Source organism: Anarhichas minor, unplaced genomic scaffold, assembly GCF_050575085.1.
Source record: "Anarhichas minor isolate MPS153535 unplaced genomic scaffold, ASM5057508v1 ptg000045l, whole genome shotgun sequence".
NCBI lineage: Eukaryota > Metazoa > Chordata > Actinopteri > Perciformes > Anarhichadidae > Anarhichas > Anarhichas minor.
In genome coordinates this window covers 1,356,541-1,377,190 of record NW_027466491.1, presented here as the reverse complement: position 1 = coordinate 1,377,190, position 20,650 = coordinate 1,356,541, and the positions used below count along the sequence as shown (strand labels likewise).

Sequence of the window (20,650 nt, the reverse complement as noted above, 5' to 3'; positions counted from 1 at the left end):
ACCATGCAGCGGGTGATGTCTGAGGAAAGATGGCGGAAGGAGGAGCGGCAGATCTGGATACCCAGAAAGGAGAGGTCGCGGCGCTGTTGAAAACACAGCTAAGAAAGGGAGACACTTGGTAAGACTTGAGCTGAAACCTTTTCAAAGATACCGCGTGGCCGTCGGCTGGCTCCGCCGAGGCTGTCAACGCCATGAAGGGTTAAGAAAGCTGAGGTGGCGGGCCGTGTTGACAGTTAGCTTTGATTTAGCTAACAGGAGCCTGTCAGCTTCATGTGTGTCAGCCTGGCATGCTAGCGGTGCTTGAGCTAACGCTAGACTGTCAATGAACAGCGATAGTCCCCCACATATCGTTCAACGTTAAATGTCGTATTGTGGTGGTTATATTCGCTACTTCCATATGGCCATGTCGCTGTTCGTCTAATGACATAATCTCAATGAGGCTGCATTTTGTTTAATCTAATCTAGTTAGCAGCGCTAATAGCTAATTGGCTAGCCTACCGGAGCACTAAGTGGTGTGCCAGCCGGGTTCATCCGGCGCGACTTCGGCAGGGCGGAGTCGGAAAAGAAGCACCTGTCAAAAATCACAAAAACAGCTGGCCAGGCATGCAGATGGAGTCAGATTTGTTGAGAGCACTGACAGAAAACCATCCTTCACCTGCTGAAGTATTTCTATTATCACCATTTAACCTGCACAAGAAGAAACGCAAAACCGATGGTTTACACCTCAAAGCTTGTTGCATGACCCTTGGACAATCTAGATTGATTATCAGTGTCCCATCTTGTTTCATCACAGCTAAAATCACAATACTGCTTGCCCTCTCTGTAGGTACCTGGTGGACAGTCACTGGTTCAAACAGTGGAAGAAATATGTGGGATTTGACAGTTGGGACAAATACCAGATGGGGGACCAGAACGTCTACCCCGGACCGGTTGATAACTCCGGTCTTCTCAGAGGTAAGACGGATGACGCTTCGCCTCCTTCGGCATTAATTCACAATGTGGAATGTATTGTATATACTGTGTGGCACACCACGGACTGCCGGTCAGTACAGCTTTATTATTCTGGAAGTAGTAACAAAGAGTTCAGAGGAAAAGGGAACAAAAACAACATTGTTGACAGACTTCCATAGAGTAGCCTTTTGAGGGGGTTTATAGAAAGCTCTCCAGCATACCTTTTTTTTCTTTGTGCGTTTTGTGCCGTTTGAGACAGTCAGTGCTGGCTCACTGTTGTAACTGCTGCTCCACAGTGTGTCTGCTTGCTTGTTTCTCAACCTTGCTCTTATCCCATCCTCACCTCTAGATGGGGATGTGCTGGCCATCAAGGAGCACCTCATCGATGAGCTCGACTACATCCTGGTCCCCACAGAGGGCTGGAATAAGCTCGTCAGCTGGTATGGGTTGACAGAGAATCAGGAGCCAATTGCACGGAAGGTGAGGGCTCAGTCATTAGCGTAAGGCTACCAATACATTTCATGGTTGGAGGATGTTCCGCTCACTGCGTTGAGAATATAACCAGCGGGGCAACGTAACACCAGCAAAGGCGGTTTTCTGTGGTGCAGTTTTGATGGTTGTGGTTAGTTATTGCTTTGGTGTTGAGCTTGTGTCGGGGTGAAACGAAGAAACGTGCGATTATGGCCGTTTGAGATCGGGATATCAGGAGTGCGGCATAATGTTTAAAGAAACTCGAGGTCTGTAAAATAGTTACTCAACATAGAATAATAAAAGACAGCCAAATAATACTGGATAATTGCTCATTATACATCTTTAACTAAATGAATTGCATAAGACAGTCGAGCACAAAACGTAAGGAATGAAATACTTCAGGCTTGTGTGGCCATAAGACATGCTGTAGTATGTGTCTATTGGGTCACATGATTGGCCAGATGTGCAGAGATACACTGCACAGGAGCTGGTAACAGATAAAGAGGATACTGGATATTTACCTTGCATGAAAAGGAAGCAACGATTATGGTCATGAGCTGCGATGATTTATTTTAGGTTTAATAACTACTTTCACAACCATGGTAGAGTGGAACAAACTACTAAATGGCTGTATGTGTGGTTACAGTCGATCAGTCAAAGGAATACTTCACGATGGCGCCTACAACTTAACAGGATCTACGGTATCAAATCCCCGCTTCAAATCTCGCTAGTCATGGCATCATGGCTGCTAGAAGAGGTTCCTGTCCCCCCTTCATCTCTATCATTCTCTCTCTCGGCCTTTCTCTCCCCCCCCCTTCCATTGACCCTCCCATTTAGCCATGTATGTAGTGGGACGTATCGGGTGGCTGCGGGGTTTCTATTTTCAGGCAACGTTCTGGATGACTGAAAAGCTACATGGAGCGATCTGCGAGACACAACATGCAACAGGTTCATTATTAGTTTTCCTCTTCTTTTGAAGTCCTTGTTCCTTTTTTTCGGGGTTGCCATCTTGTGGTGCGGAGGGAATGCAAGCGTCAAAAAGGATTTAGGAGGCTTGTAGTCACAGGTTTGGCGCTACGTTTCCTTCCGTCGTCCTCCACCGGTGTGATATGCCCGCAGCCGGCGGAGTGTTCCTGTGTGTCCTTGTTTTTTGAAGTGGAGGAATGCCGGCTGAGGTCACACTGAGCGAGGCAGCGTGAACGCTTCTGAGAGGAGTACGAGAGGCATACGAGAGGCATACGCAGTATGGGAGGAGGAGGAGGGGGGGTGGGTGGGGTAAATGGTTTTGGGTCCGGCTCTGATTTGACAAATTCTGCCAGAGTTTGGCGATGAGTTGGGCTTTTGCCCTGAGTTTACAAACACACGGGTGTTGTGCTGAGGGGTAGGATGGGCCTACCGGGGGTTTCGGGGTATGGATAGGGGAGGAGTGGGGGGGAGAATCTGAGCCGAGTGAGTGTGCATGACTATTGCAGTTCTCAGGGACATTTGTGAAGTTGGTACTGTGTGTGTGTGTGTGTGTGTGTGTGTGTGTTGGAGGGGGCTCAGCGGTGAAATAAATAGGCTGGGACCCCTCAGCTGTTTCCACGACGTGCTGCTAATTTAGGCACTCAGACACCGCTCCTATCAGACGAGCGGCAACCAGGCCAGTAGACTGTACTTTGTTAACCATGAGAAACAGAAGCTAGTGCAACCCCAGATTTACCCAACACTTTTCATTGTTTGAGATCGCTAATAAATAATTATAGGGAGGTCATGTAAGAAGTGTACCTTGGACGTACATGGAAATAACAAATAGCAAATGTACTAATTCCTATTCAAAGAGCTAATTCCTATTGACCTAATGGCCATGTTGGTAGCTGTTAAAGAGTCCATTTTTGTTTCATGGTAAGCAGGAGGAGCATCTTTCTCATTTGAACCACTTTTATGTAGTAAGAGCATCATGTGTTTATAGAATTTCTGCAAATACTTGATATACACATATATATATAAATGGTGTATATATATATATATTGAATTCTGCACATACAGTGTATTTGACTCGTCATGGTTTCATTCAGATGATGTGGACAGTTAATCATTCATCTTTTTGTCCCCCCCCAGGTGGTAGAACAGGGTATGTTTGTGAAGCACTGCAAGGTTGAGGTGTACCTGACGGAGCTGAAGCTCTGTGAAGACAGCAACATGGACAATGTGATCACCAGACGCTTCAGTAAAGCCGACACAATAGGTAGGCCCGAGTCACTCTGGAGGAACTGTCGATTTACACCGCCAAGGAGTTCAAAGTTTACTCGCACCCCCGATTTCATGTCGTGAACTTGGATTTCCACCGTTTACATTTTTTTTAAATGAATACTCACACTTTGCTGCAGACATGATAGAGAAGGAGATGAGGAAGCTGTTCACCATCCCTGATGAGAAGGAGACCAGGCTGTGGAACAGGTACATGAGCAACACCTTCGAGCCCCTCAACAAACCAGACAGCACCATCCAAGACGCCGGCCTCTACCAAGGACAGGTAGGGACTATTTCTAATTTTAATAATGGGAAAGGCTCTGGAGGGTTCATTTCCAGGAGTCAGCAAAAAGAAAATGAATCGTATTTGACTAAATCAACACAGAGCTGTCTGAATATGGCTTGCTATGTAGACGGTTATTATTCCTGAGCTCAGTGAAATATGCTCTAGTTTCAATCGCCCCTTTTTCAGATGGCTTATCCTTATTTGTGCTCTCTGCCAGTCGGCCCTTTTAAGCCGCAGCAGAGTGAAGCTTTAGAAACCCCTTTTGTTTGAATCTGTATCCAACAGGTGGCCACTACCTGCAGAGGGCAGTCAAACTAATCTCAAGTTCTTAAATAACTTCAGTGTTCAATTCTCTTCAGATTCTCCATGAAAGTCTTTCAACGCCGTAGGTGGTACTGTGACAAGTTTCTTCTGTGCAGAATCAGATTTAGATGAAAATGATGATTTAAATCCCCGTCTTGACTTCCACCTGAAAAGACTCTGGAGTTTACGTTAACACAATGTGGCGGAACCGTCCTGTAATGAGTTGGTTACAACCTCAAAACCCACAACATCTGTTCGTCTGGCTGCCATGTTAGGCACTCACCCTCTCTTTACAAGCCTCTTAAACTCCATCTTGTATTCCACAGTGTAGGATGCATGTACGTGAACGTTTGGTGTCTTTTAAACTGAGCACATGGAGCCCTGCTTTCCCTCTGTCGTCTCCCACAGGTTCTCGTAATAGAGCAGAAGAGTGAGGACGGCTCATGGCCCCGGGGCTCCACGGCACCCAAGTGAGTGAACCGCAGCACGTCACCCGGCTTGCATCTCTTTGTCGAGTGAAGGAAAATGTAACCACAGAATGCAATGATCCCGCTGTATTTAAACACTGTTGATTCACCGATAGATCACACACAGGTGGTGTATTGTTGAGTTGCTAGAGATTTAGTCAGTTTGAAGGGGAAATAATATGACATGACACAGCGTCAGAATGTGTTGTCTTGGAAGCGGTCTAAAACACCTTTCAATTGCTGCTTTTACATTTTATTGTTACACCCCCCCCTTTATTTTTTTTACTTCCCTGCTATGGCACCACAGCACCGTATCATCTTCAAAACTTTCCTCTCTACGACGCCTCGGTCCACCTCTTCTGCCGGACCCTTTGTTGCTCACATGTCCCTCCTCTTTGTTGTAATTCATCTCCGTTTTATTTTATTGACGCTCTGCACACCTTTCTGGAACAGCGCCCTATTTTTTCTAACTCGTGATCTAATCTTTTATCTTTTTGAAGGTCATCTGGTGCTTCCAATCTCTCTGCTTTGCCAAAGATCTCGCCTTCATCTCTCACAAACAATCATAACAGCAGCTTCAACAGCAGGAAGTAAGGCCTAGCAGTGGGTTGAGTAGCTCGGGGGTGGGTTTCGGATACCAACAGACAGAGATGGAGTCTGGAGTGTTGCTCAGCACAAACCTTCATGTTAACCCTTCGCCCAGGAATCTTTGATTGAATTTGGCCTCCCGCAGAAATTTCTTACCAGAAATGAAGTTACTTTAGATTGATCTATTTGGACTTTTTTCTCTGTTTTGCCCCAGCTCAGTCATACTAAACAGTATGAAGTCTGTCGAAGTTTGATCCATCTCTGCCTGTGGTTTGGGTCTTAACGCCATCTTGTGATGATTCAGCTGTAAAAGCTGAAGTCGGGGGTGGGGGTGGGGGGGGGGCTTACGAGGGATTGATCTTTTTTTAATTTTCTCCAGCGACAGCAGTGCTCTCTATATATGGCCTCCGGTGTCTCTGGGTGCCTTACTCAGCATTTAATCTTGCTAGTTGATCGTTCACATCTGATTTGCTATCCTGACTGATGGATGGCTCTGACTAGGGCTGCATGATTATGGTTAACGCGGTGATTATTTTTTCCCATTAATGTGTGTCACAAGGTCTGGATTTCACCTTTACCGTCTTGTACACCACTCGATCAAAAATATTATTCAAATGATACAATATTCGCAATGTATTTGGGGCTCAAAGACGAGCCTGAGACACGCTTGGTACAGACCATTTGCACATGTTTTATCTGACTCGACACCGAGACGTATCCAGATAACATGATCTCCTTTAATGAGCTAAATTGATTTCATATTGTTGCCATGATAGCTTTACAGAGTCTTAAAATTCTGTTCCGTGCACCCGTGTTCTCCTGGTTCTGATACTCAAACTGGATGAAACCTTCCTGGATCCTGTTTCCTCTCTTAGCAGTATCTGAGGCAGTCCGCCCACACCAACTGAGCCGTACTCTTATTTAGTATCTAATTACAACTTTCAAATGATAAAACATCAGCACTTTACTGTATTTCTGAGACATCTGCAAGCCTGAATCTTTGCAACTGTTGGTTATCTTTAAAACATCTTCAACCAAAAATGATGCTTTCGATTCTTCTTTGACCATTTCCAAAGTAGGCCTCCGTAAGATTTTACTGCCCACATCCTCATTTTTACTCTCGTTCTTGGTTTGGAAGCTGATGCACCACATTAGGAGACCGCATGAAGCGTGCTATTGTTAATCATTCAAAAATAAAATGTGTGAGCTTAATCATGCAGCTCAAGTAGACGTCTACATTTCTTAACCGTCTTAAAACAAGAGGCAGAGGGGAAGCAAGTATGTGGTTAAATCGCATAGCAATCAGTCAGTCCACATTTCTTGCTTTCTTTTCACCTTTCAGTATCTGTTTCCTGAAAATGTCTCCTTGCTTCCTGTAGCCTAGGTTAGGGTTTGTTGCTAAAGCACTGGGATCCAGAGGCTCCGTCTGCCCTCTGCCAGAGAGCACTGATCGGCTGTCGGTGGAGCTTTTGCCTGTGCCGTCTAGCAGACGTTACTGTCCCCTCCCTCCACCTTCTGTGTGTCATTTACTGCATGCCGGAGTTTGTTTGTGTGTGTCTGTGCGTTTTAGATAAACACTCTGTGTTTTTTGATCCTGTCGGAAAGCCGACCGCCACCCTGAAATGTATCAATATTGATAAAAGGAAGCAGGGTGAGCTACACTCACTAGCTGAAAAGAAACAATACCACTGCCTTGTACTTCCATTTACACATTATCATTTCACAGCTCTGCTTTGTTGTTTGATAGCTGCGGCATCTTTCCCTGCACAGAGTGGGTGACTTGGGGAAATTGGATCCCAGCAGCCCTCCTGTCCCTGATTCACTGTAGTGGCGGAGCTGTCGTTTCCTCTGAATTATGCATGGGGCCTCTTTTTTTTTTTTTTCCTCTCTCTCATATGTAGCGTTCCCGCATTACGTAACACTTGTCTTTTTGATTTTGCGGTTTTGGCCTGGTCGGTTTAGCCTCAGTAGCGATGCTGTGTAACAGCAGTAAGTTTCACCGTCTTACTCTGGCAGGCAGTTTCTCTCTCGCTCTCGCTCCCTCAGTCTCTTTACCTCTCCTCTCCCCCTGAGCTCATTGCGATGCACACGTTCTGCAGTCTAAGTGACCTTCAGAACCCATTTCGTGTGCTCCCCTCGTCGCCTGCCTTCACACACTCTCGCATACCGGGCCCCTGTGATGAAGCCTGCCTCTTCCTTCAGAGTTTTCTCAGCTTATTTATTTAGACCCTCCCTTTTTAAAAAGCTTTCGCACAGACAGCCATGACATATTAAAGAGGACGAACGAGGGAGTGTGCGTTTGAGGATTCTAACAATGTCTCAGGGTGTTATTTCAACAGGGGGGGGGAATGAGAGCACAAGTTGTGTGTTAGTGTGTCGAGATGAGAGAGAAAAGGGGGATGAATGGTGGTGTGTCGGCATGTGTGAATACGTTCATGTGCGTTGGAGAGAGATGCTAAGAGTCAGGCCTGTGAATACTGCAGCCTCAGCTGGATGCAGTGGATCAGCTGCTCCCTCCATCCCCATCCCATTTCTCTTCTATACCCCCCCCATCCCGTGCTGTCCGCCCCTCCCCCTATTCTCTCTCCCTCTCTCTCTCTCTCTCTCTCTCTCTCTCTCTCTCTCTCTCTCTCTGTGTGCACCTCTAGCTTCGGTAGCAGTAGTCTTGAGCATCCTTGCTGATGCTGCTATAAATATCTGCTGGTAGCCATAGAGTGGCAGAGAGCAGCAGGCAGGCCAGAGGGAGGAGCAGAGCAGAGGACAGGACAGGGGAAAAGGATCTGAGGCAGAGAGGATAACAAGATGACAAGCGGTCGAGCTCGAAAAAGAAGAAGGGGGGGAGAAGAGAGGAGAGGAGCTGCTTAGTTAGCTCTAAGAAAGAGGAAGAGTGGGTGTTTTTGTTTGTTAATGCTTCCTGTGGTTTGATTGTTGGCTTGGCCGGACTTGGAAGTCAATTTTAGGCCTAAACTTGGTTCGGACCGTATTCTAACAGCTACTGGAGCTGCAATGGGTTGAGCTGAGTTAACATTAGGACCCAAGACTGGAGACTGGAGCTGGACTTTCCTACGCGGGCCTCTAAATACCAGGCTTTGCATGCGCCGGACCTGAACCCTATCGGAACCCCCATCCGGGCTGCTGGTCGTTCAGTTTCGTGCGGACATGTGGGCCGGCATGGGCCGGGGCGGGGCTGAGATGTCATGCTCCTCTGTTGCTGGTGGTGCCTGAGGCCAGAGGCGGCGGAGCTGGACAGCAGGAGGGTGGACCACCGTGTGCTCAACTGCGAGGCCAGCGCCTCCACCGCCATCACAGCTGTTTCCCTTGACCAGTGGGAGCCAGAAACGACCAACACTGCCCCGCAGCCCTCCCAGAGGTCTGCTGATTGCTGCAGTTAGGGAGGCCGAGCTTTAACACTTGGATTGTCTAGGAAGCCTGAGAGAGTGGTTTATTTTTGGGGGGGCGGGTTCATAGGTCTGGCTTGTAGTTTGGTCTTTCATCAAAGAGGAATTTGCCTGCTGAGTGTATTAACAGCTTTATCTTATTTAGCTTAACATAGATGTAGCATTAGCAGTTTAACAAACCCCATTCAACCCGATGTAACGTGCCTGTTTGTGCTTTTGTATGTTTATTGCACAGTGTGAAGAATTCAAGCTATAGTCTACCGTCCTACCACCCTTACAGCAACAGCTATGACTACTCGGACCAGAGCAGGCAGAGTGAGCGCTCGGGCCTCTGTGGACTCTCCAACCTGGGCAACACCTGCTTCATGAACTCTGCTGTGCAGGTAACCGCATGCCTTCAGAAGTATGGGAAGTTATTCTAGTTCTTCAAAAGTTTGTTCATAAAGTCTAAAAGAATTGGATGTTTCTATACAGTAATCTGAAGGCTTGTTGTGGCTCAACGCCATACTGCAACACATTCATTGTGTTGTCTTTACCATTCTGTAGATGTAAGAAAAGAAAAGTGAGCGCATGATAGTTCAGAAATGCAGATCTTGTGAAGAGCCTGAATCCTCTGCTGATTATTGTCCTCTCCTGCTTCTGCGCCCCCTCAGTGTTTAAGCAATATCCCTCCTCTGACGGAGTACTTCCTCAAAGACAAGTTCACAGAGGAGCTGAACGAGGACAACCCGCTGGGCATGAAGGGGGAGATCGCCAGAGCCTACTCGGAGATGATCAAGCAGCTGTGGTCGGGAAAATTCAGCTACGTCACCCCAAGGCCTTTCAAGGTGACTACCTGGGAGGAAAGATTGTCAAATTCTCTGAGCAGTTTTGTATATTGGGGTCACTACCTAAGCAGTCCACTGTTTATACATTTTGGAAAGGAAAGTCTGTCAAAATGATTGTGTCACCCACAGTAAGGCAGTTGGAGCATGAAGCAAAAGTCTGCCTGTATCAATGCTACTAAAGGTACAAAGTAGGAACAAGTAGGAAATGAGCTACTGGCCTAACACACCAGTGTAAAAGCCTGGTGAGTGAGTGAAGGCAAGGCAAGTTTATTTGTATAGCACATTTCAACAAGGCAATTCAAAGTGCTTCACATAAAACCATTAAAAACATCAAAACATAAGGCAAAAGAAAAGGAGATTTAAAAACAATTAAGAACATTGATTAAAAAACTAAAAAGCAGTGTAAGAAATAAAATACAGTAGTATAGTACAGAAATTGATTAATATCCTTGAATCTGGTTCAATTAAAGGCGGCAGCAAACAGAAAAGTCTTCAATCTTGATTTAAAGGGTTTTAAAGCTCAGGTTATTATCAATCCTCAATCAAAGATTTAACGAGCTGAAAATAACCATGTTGATATTATTAGTTTGTTTGTAGGCTTTCATAGAAATGTGAGGGCGATGAAGTTTCAAACTAAAACCGATGGCCAAGAAAGAACCAAAGTTTGTGAGAATAGACTAATTTAATTTGATCTCTGTCTAATATCGGGCAGAAAGTATCCTAGTTTGTCTTTTTGTTTCTGTGCCTTTTTGTTATTTTCTTTCATGCGTCTTCCGTCCTCCAGACCCAGGTGGGCCGCTTTGCCCCACAGTTTTCGGGCTACCAACAGCAGGACTCTCATGAGCTGCTGGCCTTTCTCCTGGACGGCCTTCACGAAGACTTGAACCGCATCAGGAAGAAGCCCTACATCCAGCTAAAGGACGCTAACGGCAGGCCTGACAAGGTGACGTCATAACGGCTCTGCAGATGTGTTAAACTGTCGCCATCTTCAAGTGTATTTAGCTGGAGAATGCCCTTCTGAATAAACACTGTCCTGTTGTTCAAAATGTTATTTTATATTTTACAGACTTTTATATTGTTAGTTCATGTGTTGCTGTTTATCTCAGGTGGTGGCGGAGGAGGCGTGGGAGAACCACGTCAAGAGAAACGACTCCATCATCGTGGACATCTTCCACGGCCTTTTCAAGTCCACCCTGGTGTGTCCCGTGTGCTCCAAGGTCTCTGTGACATTTGATCCGTTCTGCTACTTGACCCTGCCCCTGCCCATGAGGAAGGAGCGGACGCTGGAGGTCTACCTGGTCAGACTGGACCCTCTGGCCAAACCCACGCAGGTAAACACACATTGCCTGGCTGGGAAAGCACCTGAACATGGCACCTGAGTGTTGTACCCTGACATTCTGATTGTGTGCGTTTCCGCTTCAGTACAAGCTGACCGTGCCCAAGGTGGGCTACATCTCTGACCTGTGTACCTCCCTCTGCAACCTGTCGGAGGTGCCTGCTGAGAAGGTACAAACATCAGTCGGCTCTGCTCTGGGGCAGTAATGATGCCGACATCTCTTCAAACAGCACAAACCAAAACTGTGTATTCCATTTTCAACTGTCCCTCTTCAATGTTTCCTTTTTCCTTTTTAGATGTGTCCAAAATATTTAGCCTGCTATATACCAGTGTACTAAATATCATGAGGAATTGGTTCATTCTGCCTGCGTTTCAAAGAGTCTCCTGACTGCTTTTCTCTGATTCCCCAGATGATTGTAACTGACATCTACAACCACCGTTTCCATCGGATCTTCGCCACCAACGAGAACCTCAGCAGCATCATGGAGAGAGATGATATCTATGTGTGAGTGTCTAACGTGGCAGACAGGCAGACTCCATTATCTAAATTCCAAGTTTCTGGCCCGTGTTTACCACATTAATAACAGATTATTTAGCTTAATTCATAGTGTAATTTGACAGATTCAGCATTTAGTCTGTTCTTATCAAACAGCATCATTCATTAGTACAAGATTTGACTTCCTAGTACAAATCTATCGACTGTTTTGACTTTATTACTGAAGGTTTTGCGACTTCAGAGATTTAAAGCATGGAATTGTTGGCTGTCGACCAGTTTAAATCGCTTCTTCTGCCAAGCACATAAATATGCAGGAGTTAGGATTTCACATCTTGCCACTAAACACGTAGCAAATCCACCGACTTCCAAACTGACCACGCTTGGTCCTGTGCAGGTTCGAGTTGGCGGTGAACAGGGTGGAGGACACGGACCATGTGGTGATCCCGGTGCACCTGAGGGAGAAGTACAAACAGTCGGGCTACAACCACACCAGCACGCCGCTGTTCGGACAGCCCTTCCTGCTCGCCGTCCCCAGAACCCTCAGTGAGGACAAACTCTACAACATGCTGCTGCTGCGCCTCTGGTGCGTTCATTCGTCTCCGTGTTCGATCCCACGGTCATTGTTGAAGATTGACGCCAGCTTAGAGCTTCTCAACTTTGATGGCAGCTTGTCTACGAGCCACTTTGGCTGGCAATCAAAAAATTGCTCTAAATAGAAATGGTTTTGTGTCTGCAGCCGGTTTGTGCGATCTTCGATAGAGGAGGACGAAGAAGAGTGTGAAGAGACGCAGCCATCCAAACAACACGCCGTCAACGGTAACGCCACTAATGGACTGCTGGAGGAGGGGTCGCCGAGTGAGTGCACAACCCACCCCCACACTCAGACGCGTTCTGGTCAGATACTTTACCCGTAACAGTTTTGACCTTTCCAAATGTCTTACTTTTGTGCCACATAGCACTTGCTATTTAAAGTCATTGCTCTTTAGAAGCAGCCGAGGTGCTTTTAAAGTCTTCTGTGTCCCTCCCTCAGGCGAGATGGAGACCGACGATCAGGACGACGAGTCCAGTCAGGATCAGGAGCTGCCCTCCGAGAACGACAACAGCCAGTCGGAGGACTCGGTGGACAACGAACTGGAGAACGGCGTGGTCGGCCCACAGAACTCCACCAAGGGCCAGCAGACGGCAGGGCACAGCAGGAGGAGACTTTTTACATTCCAGTTCAATAACATGGGGAAAACGGACTTCTCCCTCATCAAGGAGGACACCAGGCAGATCCGCTTTGACGAGGGACACCTCCGACTCAGTGGTAGGGACTGGAGGGGACAAATAAATCCTCACATACTATGCTCAAATTCAAAAAAATCAAAATGGAGTCAGACTCCAACCATTACAGAAGTTAATTATCAAGTGTCGTTGGAAGTAGGTACTCGCATTTTCAAATGGTGGATATCTTATTTTGCGGCACAGATAAGTCATTTAATCATTTTGTAAGCAGCAAGATAAAGGAGCCTGTAGATGCATGGAGGAAACAACAGACTGATTGATGATGATAGTAAAACTAAAACATCTGATTCTGTGTTTTGACAGACCGCTCTTATCTGTCCTTGGACTGGGAGCCGGAGATGAAGAAGAAGTACTTTGACGAGACCGCTGTCGAGGTAAAGCCAACTTTACGGTATTAATACAGCCGTGCAGCTGGTGCACTTTGTTTTAGCATGCGCACCGTGCAGTGCAGTGTGCCACCCTGTTACAAAATATGGCAATGTGAACCAGACAGGAGCACCGGGAAGTCTCGGTAACAGGCAACAGCTGTTTGGTAATGAAAAAGTCACAGATCTAACGCCTGCTGCAGACACTGCATGCTGAAAAAAGGCTTTAAAAAAACCCACTTTGCTTATTACAAGATAAGCTGTTTGTGGCTAAAATGAAAATGTGCCTCTTATATTTTAATAACATGAACTACAGTATTTTCTTTTTATACATGCACCAAACTTGTTTCTTATAAACTTAAGACACCTTATTAGTCCATATTTTAAACTTGTGTAAAAGCGTTATGTCTGCACAGAAAAGACTGGAGCACAAGAGGACGATGAGCCGAGTTGTCTAACAGCTTTATCTGTTTGTGTGACCGGGAGCAGGACTTTGACAAGCATGAGAGCATGGACTACAAGCCTCAGAAGAAGGCTTACTTCAAGCTGAACGACTGCATTGAGCTTTTTACCACCAAGGAAAAACTGGGAGCAGAGGACCCATGGTGAGAACAGGAGGTGTGACGCCCGCTGTCGGCCGAGTGCTGCGACACGTTAGCTCAACTGCGTTGTGTGCATCCTGTCTTGTAGGTACTGTCCAAGCTGTAAGCAGCACCAACAGGCCACGAAGAAGCTGGACCTGTGGTCTCTGCCGCCGGTGCTGGTGGTCCATCTGAAGCGCTTCTCCTACAGTCGGTACATGAGGGATAAACTGGACTCCCTGGTTGATTTTCCACTCAGGTACACACACACACACACACACACACACACGCATCTCTATCATGTCTGCAATTTAATACAACTTTATTGATCCGTGAACACTATTTGATTTTGGGAAACAGGAAACGGTAATACGCACAGACATGTACAAGCAAAAGAGCTGTTTAAGATTATGTTGTTTTTGGAATATAAATATGAAATAAGTCATAATAAAATAATGATGGAAGTAAATGAATAAGGAAATTGTCCACTTGGCACATTTTATAAGACATAAATGAATTTCATTTTTTCAAATTTTGTCATTATTTGGATTTGTAATACATCATTTGTAATGCACTGCAATGTCTTCCATTCGTTCAAACTATAAAGGGTTTCAGTTCCGTGTTAGTACCCGGAGATACCTCCGAATGCCTGTGTAGAAACACAGGCCTTTTTATAGTGTTGTGGTACGAAACCTCAAGTATACTGTGTATCAAAGACTTTATTTTCACTAATCATTCATGGCACATGACCACTTCTAGTACACCATGTGATGTGTTTCCTGCAGAGACCTGGACATGTCCGAGTTCCTGATCAACCCCAACGCCGGGCCCTGTCGCTACGACCTCATTGCTGTGTCCAACCACTATGGCGGGATGGGTGGAGGCCACTGTAAGATGCACCACACCACGTGCTCCTTTATGCACCCCGACCCTTTGCAGCATTATCAAGGAAAACACTGTGCAAATATATTATTCACGACATGCCTGAAACTAGTCATAACTAGTGTTGGAGCTCACTACAAGTCTGCTTTGAAGGCTGCTTGACCTAAATTCTGTCGACTTTGCATTGCCAAAGTGTATTACAATACAAACGGTATGAGCACAGCATGGTAAGCGTAAAAGCTGTGTAATACTGTATCCTTGTCTTTTAATGCCGTGCTGCTCAGACACGGCGTACGCCAAGAACAAAGACGACGGGAAGTGGTACAACTTTGATGACAGCAGCGCGTCTCCCGCCAACGACGATCAAATCGTGGTGAGTGTCCTCATCGGCAGCAGCACTGCTGTAGAGAGAGTTCGTAAAGGCTTTTCCACCTCACTACCCACTGACGAATCCACGAGACACACAGCTTCTAAGTTAATTAGTTTGTCAGGTTCACAGCACAATCACAGCTGATGCTTTTTCATGACTTAGAGGTAACAACACCCACCGCCTGCTATCTGGGAAATGTGTTAAGAGTCTGTACAGTCAAGGACGAAAATAGTAAGAAATATATGCGTGGGCATGTTTAACAGACGCTCACGTTCATGTAATTGTTGAATTGTGTTTAACTGAAGTCATTGTAAAATAAATAAACATGACTTGCTATTGGCTGATCTAGGTAAATATATATCACACTATATACTGCTTGAGGTTCAATGTAAAAACCAATGAATAGACCAAAGCCGACTCTATTAGTCTCATGTTTTGTCTCTAGTCCTTTAGCTTTTCCTCAACGGACGGGTTTTGTCATGGCTAATTAATGCAGCATCCTTTTGACTTTTTGTCATGTTATTAGAAGTATAACGTAGACGACCTAAGTTAAAAAGGGAATTCTACATAAAAACAAAGTCACAGCAGTGAGTTTATTTTTGTGTAGCTAGCTAATGTTGTTGGTCGTTGTCTTTCTCTCAGTCCAAAGCCGGCTACGTGCTGTTCTACCAGCGCCAGGACACGATGAAAGGCACCGGGTACTTCGCTCTCGACCGCGAGGAGGAAGAAGAAGAGGAGGAGGAGGAGGAGGAAGGAGAAGAAGATGAGGAGGAGAACGAAGGCGAGGAGAGGCAGGAGAGAAACGGCCCCTCGTCCACTCAAGGGGCCTCTTCCTCCACCAGTGCCGCCTCCGCCAGTGCCGGTGCCGCCACTCAGAGTGACGAGGAGGACGTGAACGAGAACCGGCGCAGGAAGAACGACAACGAGCAGGGAAATAAGGAGGAGGAAGACGAGGACGACGACGACGAGGAGGAGGAGGAGGAGGAGCAGCAGCAGGCGCCCAATCGAGATGTCACTATGAAAACCAACTGAGGCAAACGAGGACGCAAACACATGGAGAGAAAGAGAGACAAGGATCTTTCCATCCAAAGCCATATGGACACACAGCATGGCAGCGGGCGCCACAGGTCCCGCCCAGCGGCCTCGGACTCGGCCGCTCGACAGGCTGAGCCACTGCGGGGGTGCCGGCTGTTAGGTCAGGGAGCTGCCGCGGTACGTGACTCAGGGCCCTCCTCTGTGGTTGGAACACTGTGTGTGCGCGTGTTTGTGTGTGTGCGTGTGTGTCGCCACGTCCATTCGTTTAGGATCTGCTCACCTGCTCTCTGAAAAGAGTCACTGAACGACATTGGGGACAGATTTAGAGGCTAATCCCCCCCCCCCCCCACTGCTTTTTGTTTTCCTTACTTGTTTTTTTTATATATATATTTTTTTGAGAGCAATGCATTATTAGAATATCATTTTATTATCATTTAGACCGTGTAAATATTTTAAACACTGAATCATATCGGGTTTTCATGATGCGCCGAAACATTTTGAACTTGCACAATCACCAACCATCCACCTTCTTTTTATGTATTATTGCCAGACATACTGCAACTGTACCATAACGTTGTCTCTCAGAGGGTTTTCTCACGTAGCGTAGGAAGCTGCTTTTAGTGAGCCTCGCGTAGAGAAGGTCTGCTCATCGCTGGTTTTTATAAAGTGTCGAACAGCCAAATTGTCTTAGCTTTGTGCTGCTGCTGCTGCTGTGATCTTGCATTTTTTAGACAGATTATTAGTGTATCGGCATGAATTTTAGCGATTTATGGCCCTGCTTTTGCTGTCTCTCTCTCTCTGGTCTCCTCTGTTGATCAACTCTATTTCTTGAAACCTAAAATGAAGCAGGATTTAGAAGTCATCCAGCTAACTTTGCAAAAAACAACACATTTTATCTGCAAAAATCGAATAAGTAAAAACATGTTTCACTGTTTTAATAAACTCAGCATAATTAGCAGGGACTGCAACAAATATCTATTTTAAAGTTAGTCGGCCGTCCTACGCCACAAATCTCATCTTTCAGTTATTCATTGGTGGTGTTTAAGGCTTTACCACGACTCTGCTCTCTCTCTCTCTCTCCCTCTCTCTCTCTGCTCTTCATCTTCGAGGCACTGTGAGATTAGGAACATCGGTGATTTCGCTGACATCGGATGGATCATCTCTTGTTTCGGATCACCTCGGCCTTAACTCTTAATCTCAGACCGGTCGCCTTTTCTTTGCACATTACCAATCACACCTCTTCTATGCCCCCCCCCCCCCACACACACACACACACACACACACGCACCAACACGCGTGCACGAATGTCCGTCTCATTTGTCTGCTCGGTCCATCGCAACCACGTCATCTCCCCACAAGAGGGCCAGAATGTATGCTGAATGGTATGAACACTGACCAGATGTATGTGGTTGATGCCTTTTTATTTTCTATTCATAGGGCCAGGGTTTTTTTTCTGCATTTTTTCCATGGCTCCCTTTCTTGGTTTGGTTGAATGTGATGGTAAAGGGTTGTTATCGCCTTTGGTGTTAGCTGTATGAATCCATGGGTACTGCTGAATGCGTCCCTTTTCGAAGGGGGGGAAGAAATGCTTCTTTGTGGTCCTGAGTGTTTAGGGAGGGAGAGGGACAAGACTGAAAAGTGGGGTGAGTCCACCCAAAAGGCCCCATCAACTTCTTGGATCATGATACGGTGAAAATGCAGGATGTGACTCGTGATGAAGCTATTCTCCATGGTGGAGTGTTCTGTTTTCTTTTTTCTACCTGTTCTTCCATTGTAAACCGCATCAGCGTACCTGTTGTTGCCTCCGAATAGTGGACGTGTACCATGCCTTTATGAGCATCGTCTGCTGCGCTTCATCGCCTCAGCGCTGCCTTGCCTTTTGGGCGACTCACCCCCCCCTCTCTCATCCTGACTGAGTGAGATGCGATTGCTACTATAGGCTTATACAATACTGTACATAAGAGTTCACTCTGTGAGTGCACATTTGATAAAGTTTATTTATTTATATGTAAGCATTTAATAATAAACAGACAATATATTTAAAACCTTGGCAAGACCTGAAATGTCAGGGGGGGTTGGGGGGGAAGGGCGAAGGGATGTGGCTCGAGTCCACGCGTACACTAGTTTGCCAGGTCTCACCTGTGCTCTTGTCAGGGAGGGAATATTAAAAAAAAAAAAAAAAGGATGGTTCTGTTGTTTTGGGACTTTTTTTGTAAAAAATAATCCAGACATCGTTGCATGACGACATAACGAGGGGGTTCCAGGTTTGGCTGCACTTGAGTTCACGTGGGTTTACATTTGAAATGTGCATGTGTATTCATACACAATCTTCAATAAAGTTGTGTAAAGCTTCCCTCTGGCTGTGGCTCTCTGTTGCACTGCAGTGCCTCGGCCTGCGGTGCGCGTGTCTCGTTCAATGGCCAGACTCTGTCTCTGGAGTGTTTTACTGTGTATTCTTCATGAATAATTTAAAAGTACACATGTTAGTTCTCACATAATCAGAAGCAAAGTTCAAGGGAAATACCAAAAATATACTTTTTATGATCATTTAATTCTTGCAGCTTTCAGCCCTCTGAATCACTGAGTTCTCGTTGAGAATGAATTAAAACAAAGCCTTCATTTTATTTAGCTCTCTCTGCTCCAGTGTGTGCAGCAGCTGCAGGCTGATCTGTGGAGGAGGAACACGGTGTTCTCTCCGGGTTCTGACGGATTCTCTGCCCGCTCACAGCTGGGAGGTTCCCCGGAGCAGCGGCTCATCCTCCTAACCAATGAGGAGGAGGAGGAGGAGGGAGGAGGAGAAGTGCTGTGTGCAGGACAGTGGATCACTCGCGAGGAGAAAACTGAAACCAACCTACTGGGTTCAAAGGTCGTTAAATCCTAAACCTAAATGCTGATGTGGAGCAGAGAAAATAAATGTTTATTTTTAATTGGAGTATATATTTTAGTCGGTTCACATATGACTGATGTTACAATACGATTTTTATTGATTTGATTTAGCAGACACTGTTGGTTGGGGAAAAATAAGATCAACCAGCTGATGGCGCACTCACTGCGTTTTCCTCTTCTCAGTTTGGGAGTTTTGGAGAACAACCCGTCAGAGTGAGATCTCTGCGTTTTCTCTGATCTCCGCTCGTGCCTACACCCGTCCTGACGTTCCCCGCGAATTTTATCCACGCCGCTCCGACCAAATCCACTCATTTTCCACACCTACCTGACATGCGGCATTTTCGGGGAGAAAAAAAGCCAAAAGAAAATCGCGTGTCGCCCCGTCGTGGATTTGGACACGCGTTCGTGTATTGAACCGAGCGGGTTTGATTGCGGGACAACTTTTCCTCGCGACGCAGAAGCAGAAACGGACAATAGATTATAAAACAGTCTGCTGCGGTTCAAGCTGCAAGGTGAAGCACGGGAGACGAGGTGGAATTTTTTTTTTTTCTTTTTTTTTGTGCAGTTTCTCACATCCGACAAAATCCTGGTAATATTTATACAACGATATTCGTTTATTGTGACTTTTTGGTAGTCTATCTCGAGTGCAAACAAAATACTTTAATACATTAATTTCCTTTCAATACTAAATTACATTTATTGTGGTGTTAGTTAAAATTGCTAGACCTTGTGATATGTTTATGGTGATCTTTGCACGCGTGATTTATTGTTTTGATGACTGCAGCATTGTTGCGTAGCCGAACTGTGCCGATCACAAATAGTTTTCTTCGTCTCATTCATGTTATGCTAGATTTTTACTTTTTAATGCCATTGTGTAAAAGCAACATTAATACTACAATCACCATTTTTCTTTTGTAATGTGACAACGCGATGCGTGTCGCCTGTGCCGCTCAGGAAATCCACGGAGTGCCCCGCCGCCCTTACCTGCCATATGCCGTTTTCACCGAGGTCATCCGAGGAGAGCAGCGGGTGCAGGAAATATGTGAAGGGTACAAGAGGTGCGTTGTTTGTTTTTTTTCATTATTTCTTTGGGTGCGGTTTTTTGTCTCGCTTTATTGCGGCCACGTTTTTTGCGCGCACGCCATTTTCCCCCGTGCGCTTTTACGCACAGTGACACGGACTGATCGGGGATTCCGATTGAAAATGGAGCGAAGAGGACAAAAGGAAGAAAGACGCTGAGAGCACCGGGGGCCAAGCGCTGGTTGAGGTAGTAGTTTGTGCTGTTGGTCGGGTAGTCATATTACCCCATGTGGAGATGACTGCGCAATCTACTGCCTTGCCGGCGCTGGTGACTTGCGACGGAGGAGTCAAAACCAGATCAACGCGAATGGCTGAGCTCACTCCGAGCTCACTGTGCTGTAAACAGAATGAAGTGAACGGTGAAGAATGTGCCTTTAAAATAATCACGTCTCTTGTGAAACTGTTGTGCGTAAATAATCAGGATAAATGTGTTAGCAAGGCTCAAATATCTCTGGTTTTATATATTACATGGAATAAAGTGATTTTAATGGCATCACCGGCGTTTGTGTTTCTTATCTTTGTTACTTTATTACCCAACGAAAGTCAGAACGAGTCAACGGGAACTGAAATTTGTTTTCATCTTGTCTTTTGGATTTCAGATAATTAACTTCAATAGACTGGAATTCACCTTCGGGCCTGTAAAACATAATCGGTGGAATTTAGGTTAAGTTTAGGGACTGTACAAAAGTTAGGTTGGAGGAGTGTGTATTGTTTTATAGGTATTTTTTAGGGGGGGGGGGGTCCAAGAGTTTTGGCATGTAATTTATACCATCTTATATTCTTTGTGCACTTTTAGTTATTAATGGCAAACT

General features: G+C 45.8%; 1 protein-coding gene across 8 annotated transcripts; it reads left to right on the top strand.

The window, feature by feature from the left end:
- The first annotated feature begins 11 nt into the window (after positions 1-11).
- Positions 12-18,225, top strand: usp15 (ubiquitin specific peptidase 15). Of its 8 annotated transcripts, none has more exons than XM_076111499.1 (22): positions 12-118; positions 827-954; positions 1,301-1,431; positions 3,523-3,649; positions 3,792-3,937; positions 4,652-4,713; positions 5,211-5,300; positions 8,977-9,079; positions 9,350-9,523; positions 10,308-10,466; positions 10,630-10,854; positions 10,946-11,029; positions 11,270-11,364; positions 11,750-11,938; positions 12,092-12,249; positions 12,386-12,661; positions 12,943-13,013; positions 13,494-13,609; positions 13,695-13,844; positions 14,371-14,474; positions 14,752-14,840; positions 15,480-18,225. In XM_076111499.1, the coding sequence occupies exons 1-22, from the start codon at positions 30-32 to the stop codon at positions 15,867-15,869; spliced, it is 3,156 nt and encodes a 1,051-aa protein (XP_075967614.1). In that variant the 5' UTR covers positions 12-29; the 3' UTR covers positions 15,870-18,225. The 8 variants fall into 8 exon arrangements, with proteins under 8 accessions (XP_075967614.1, XP_075967613.1, XP_075967612.1 ...); XM_076111498.1 differs by having other exon boundaries at positions 8,932-9,079; positions 12,092-12,210; XM_076111497.1 differs by having other exon boundaries at positions 8,932-9,079.
- The last annotated feature ends 2,425 nt before the right edge of the window (positions 18,226-20,650 follow it).

Bases quoted from the DNA above. Each gene is read 5' to 3' on its own strand.
- usp15 (XM_076111497.1), top strand. From the start codon at position 30: ATGGCGGAAGGAGGAGCGGCAGATCTGGATACCCAGAAAGGAGAGGTC. The intron at 955-1,300 runs GTAAGACGGATG...CCTCACCTCTAG, and splicing joins TAACTCCGGTCTTCTCAGAG to ATGGGGATGTGCTGGCCATC. The intron at 11,939-12,091 runs GTGCGTTCATTC...TTGTGTCTGCAG, and splicing joins ATGCTGCTGCTGCGCCTCTG to CCGGTTTGTGCGATCTTCGA.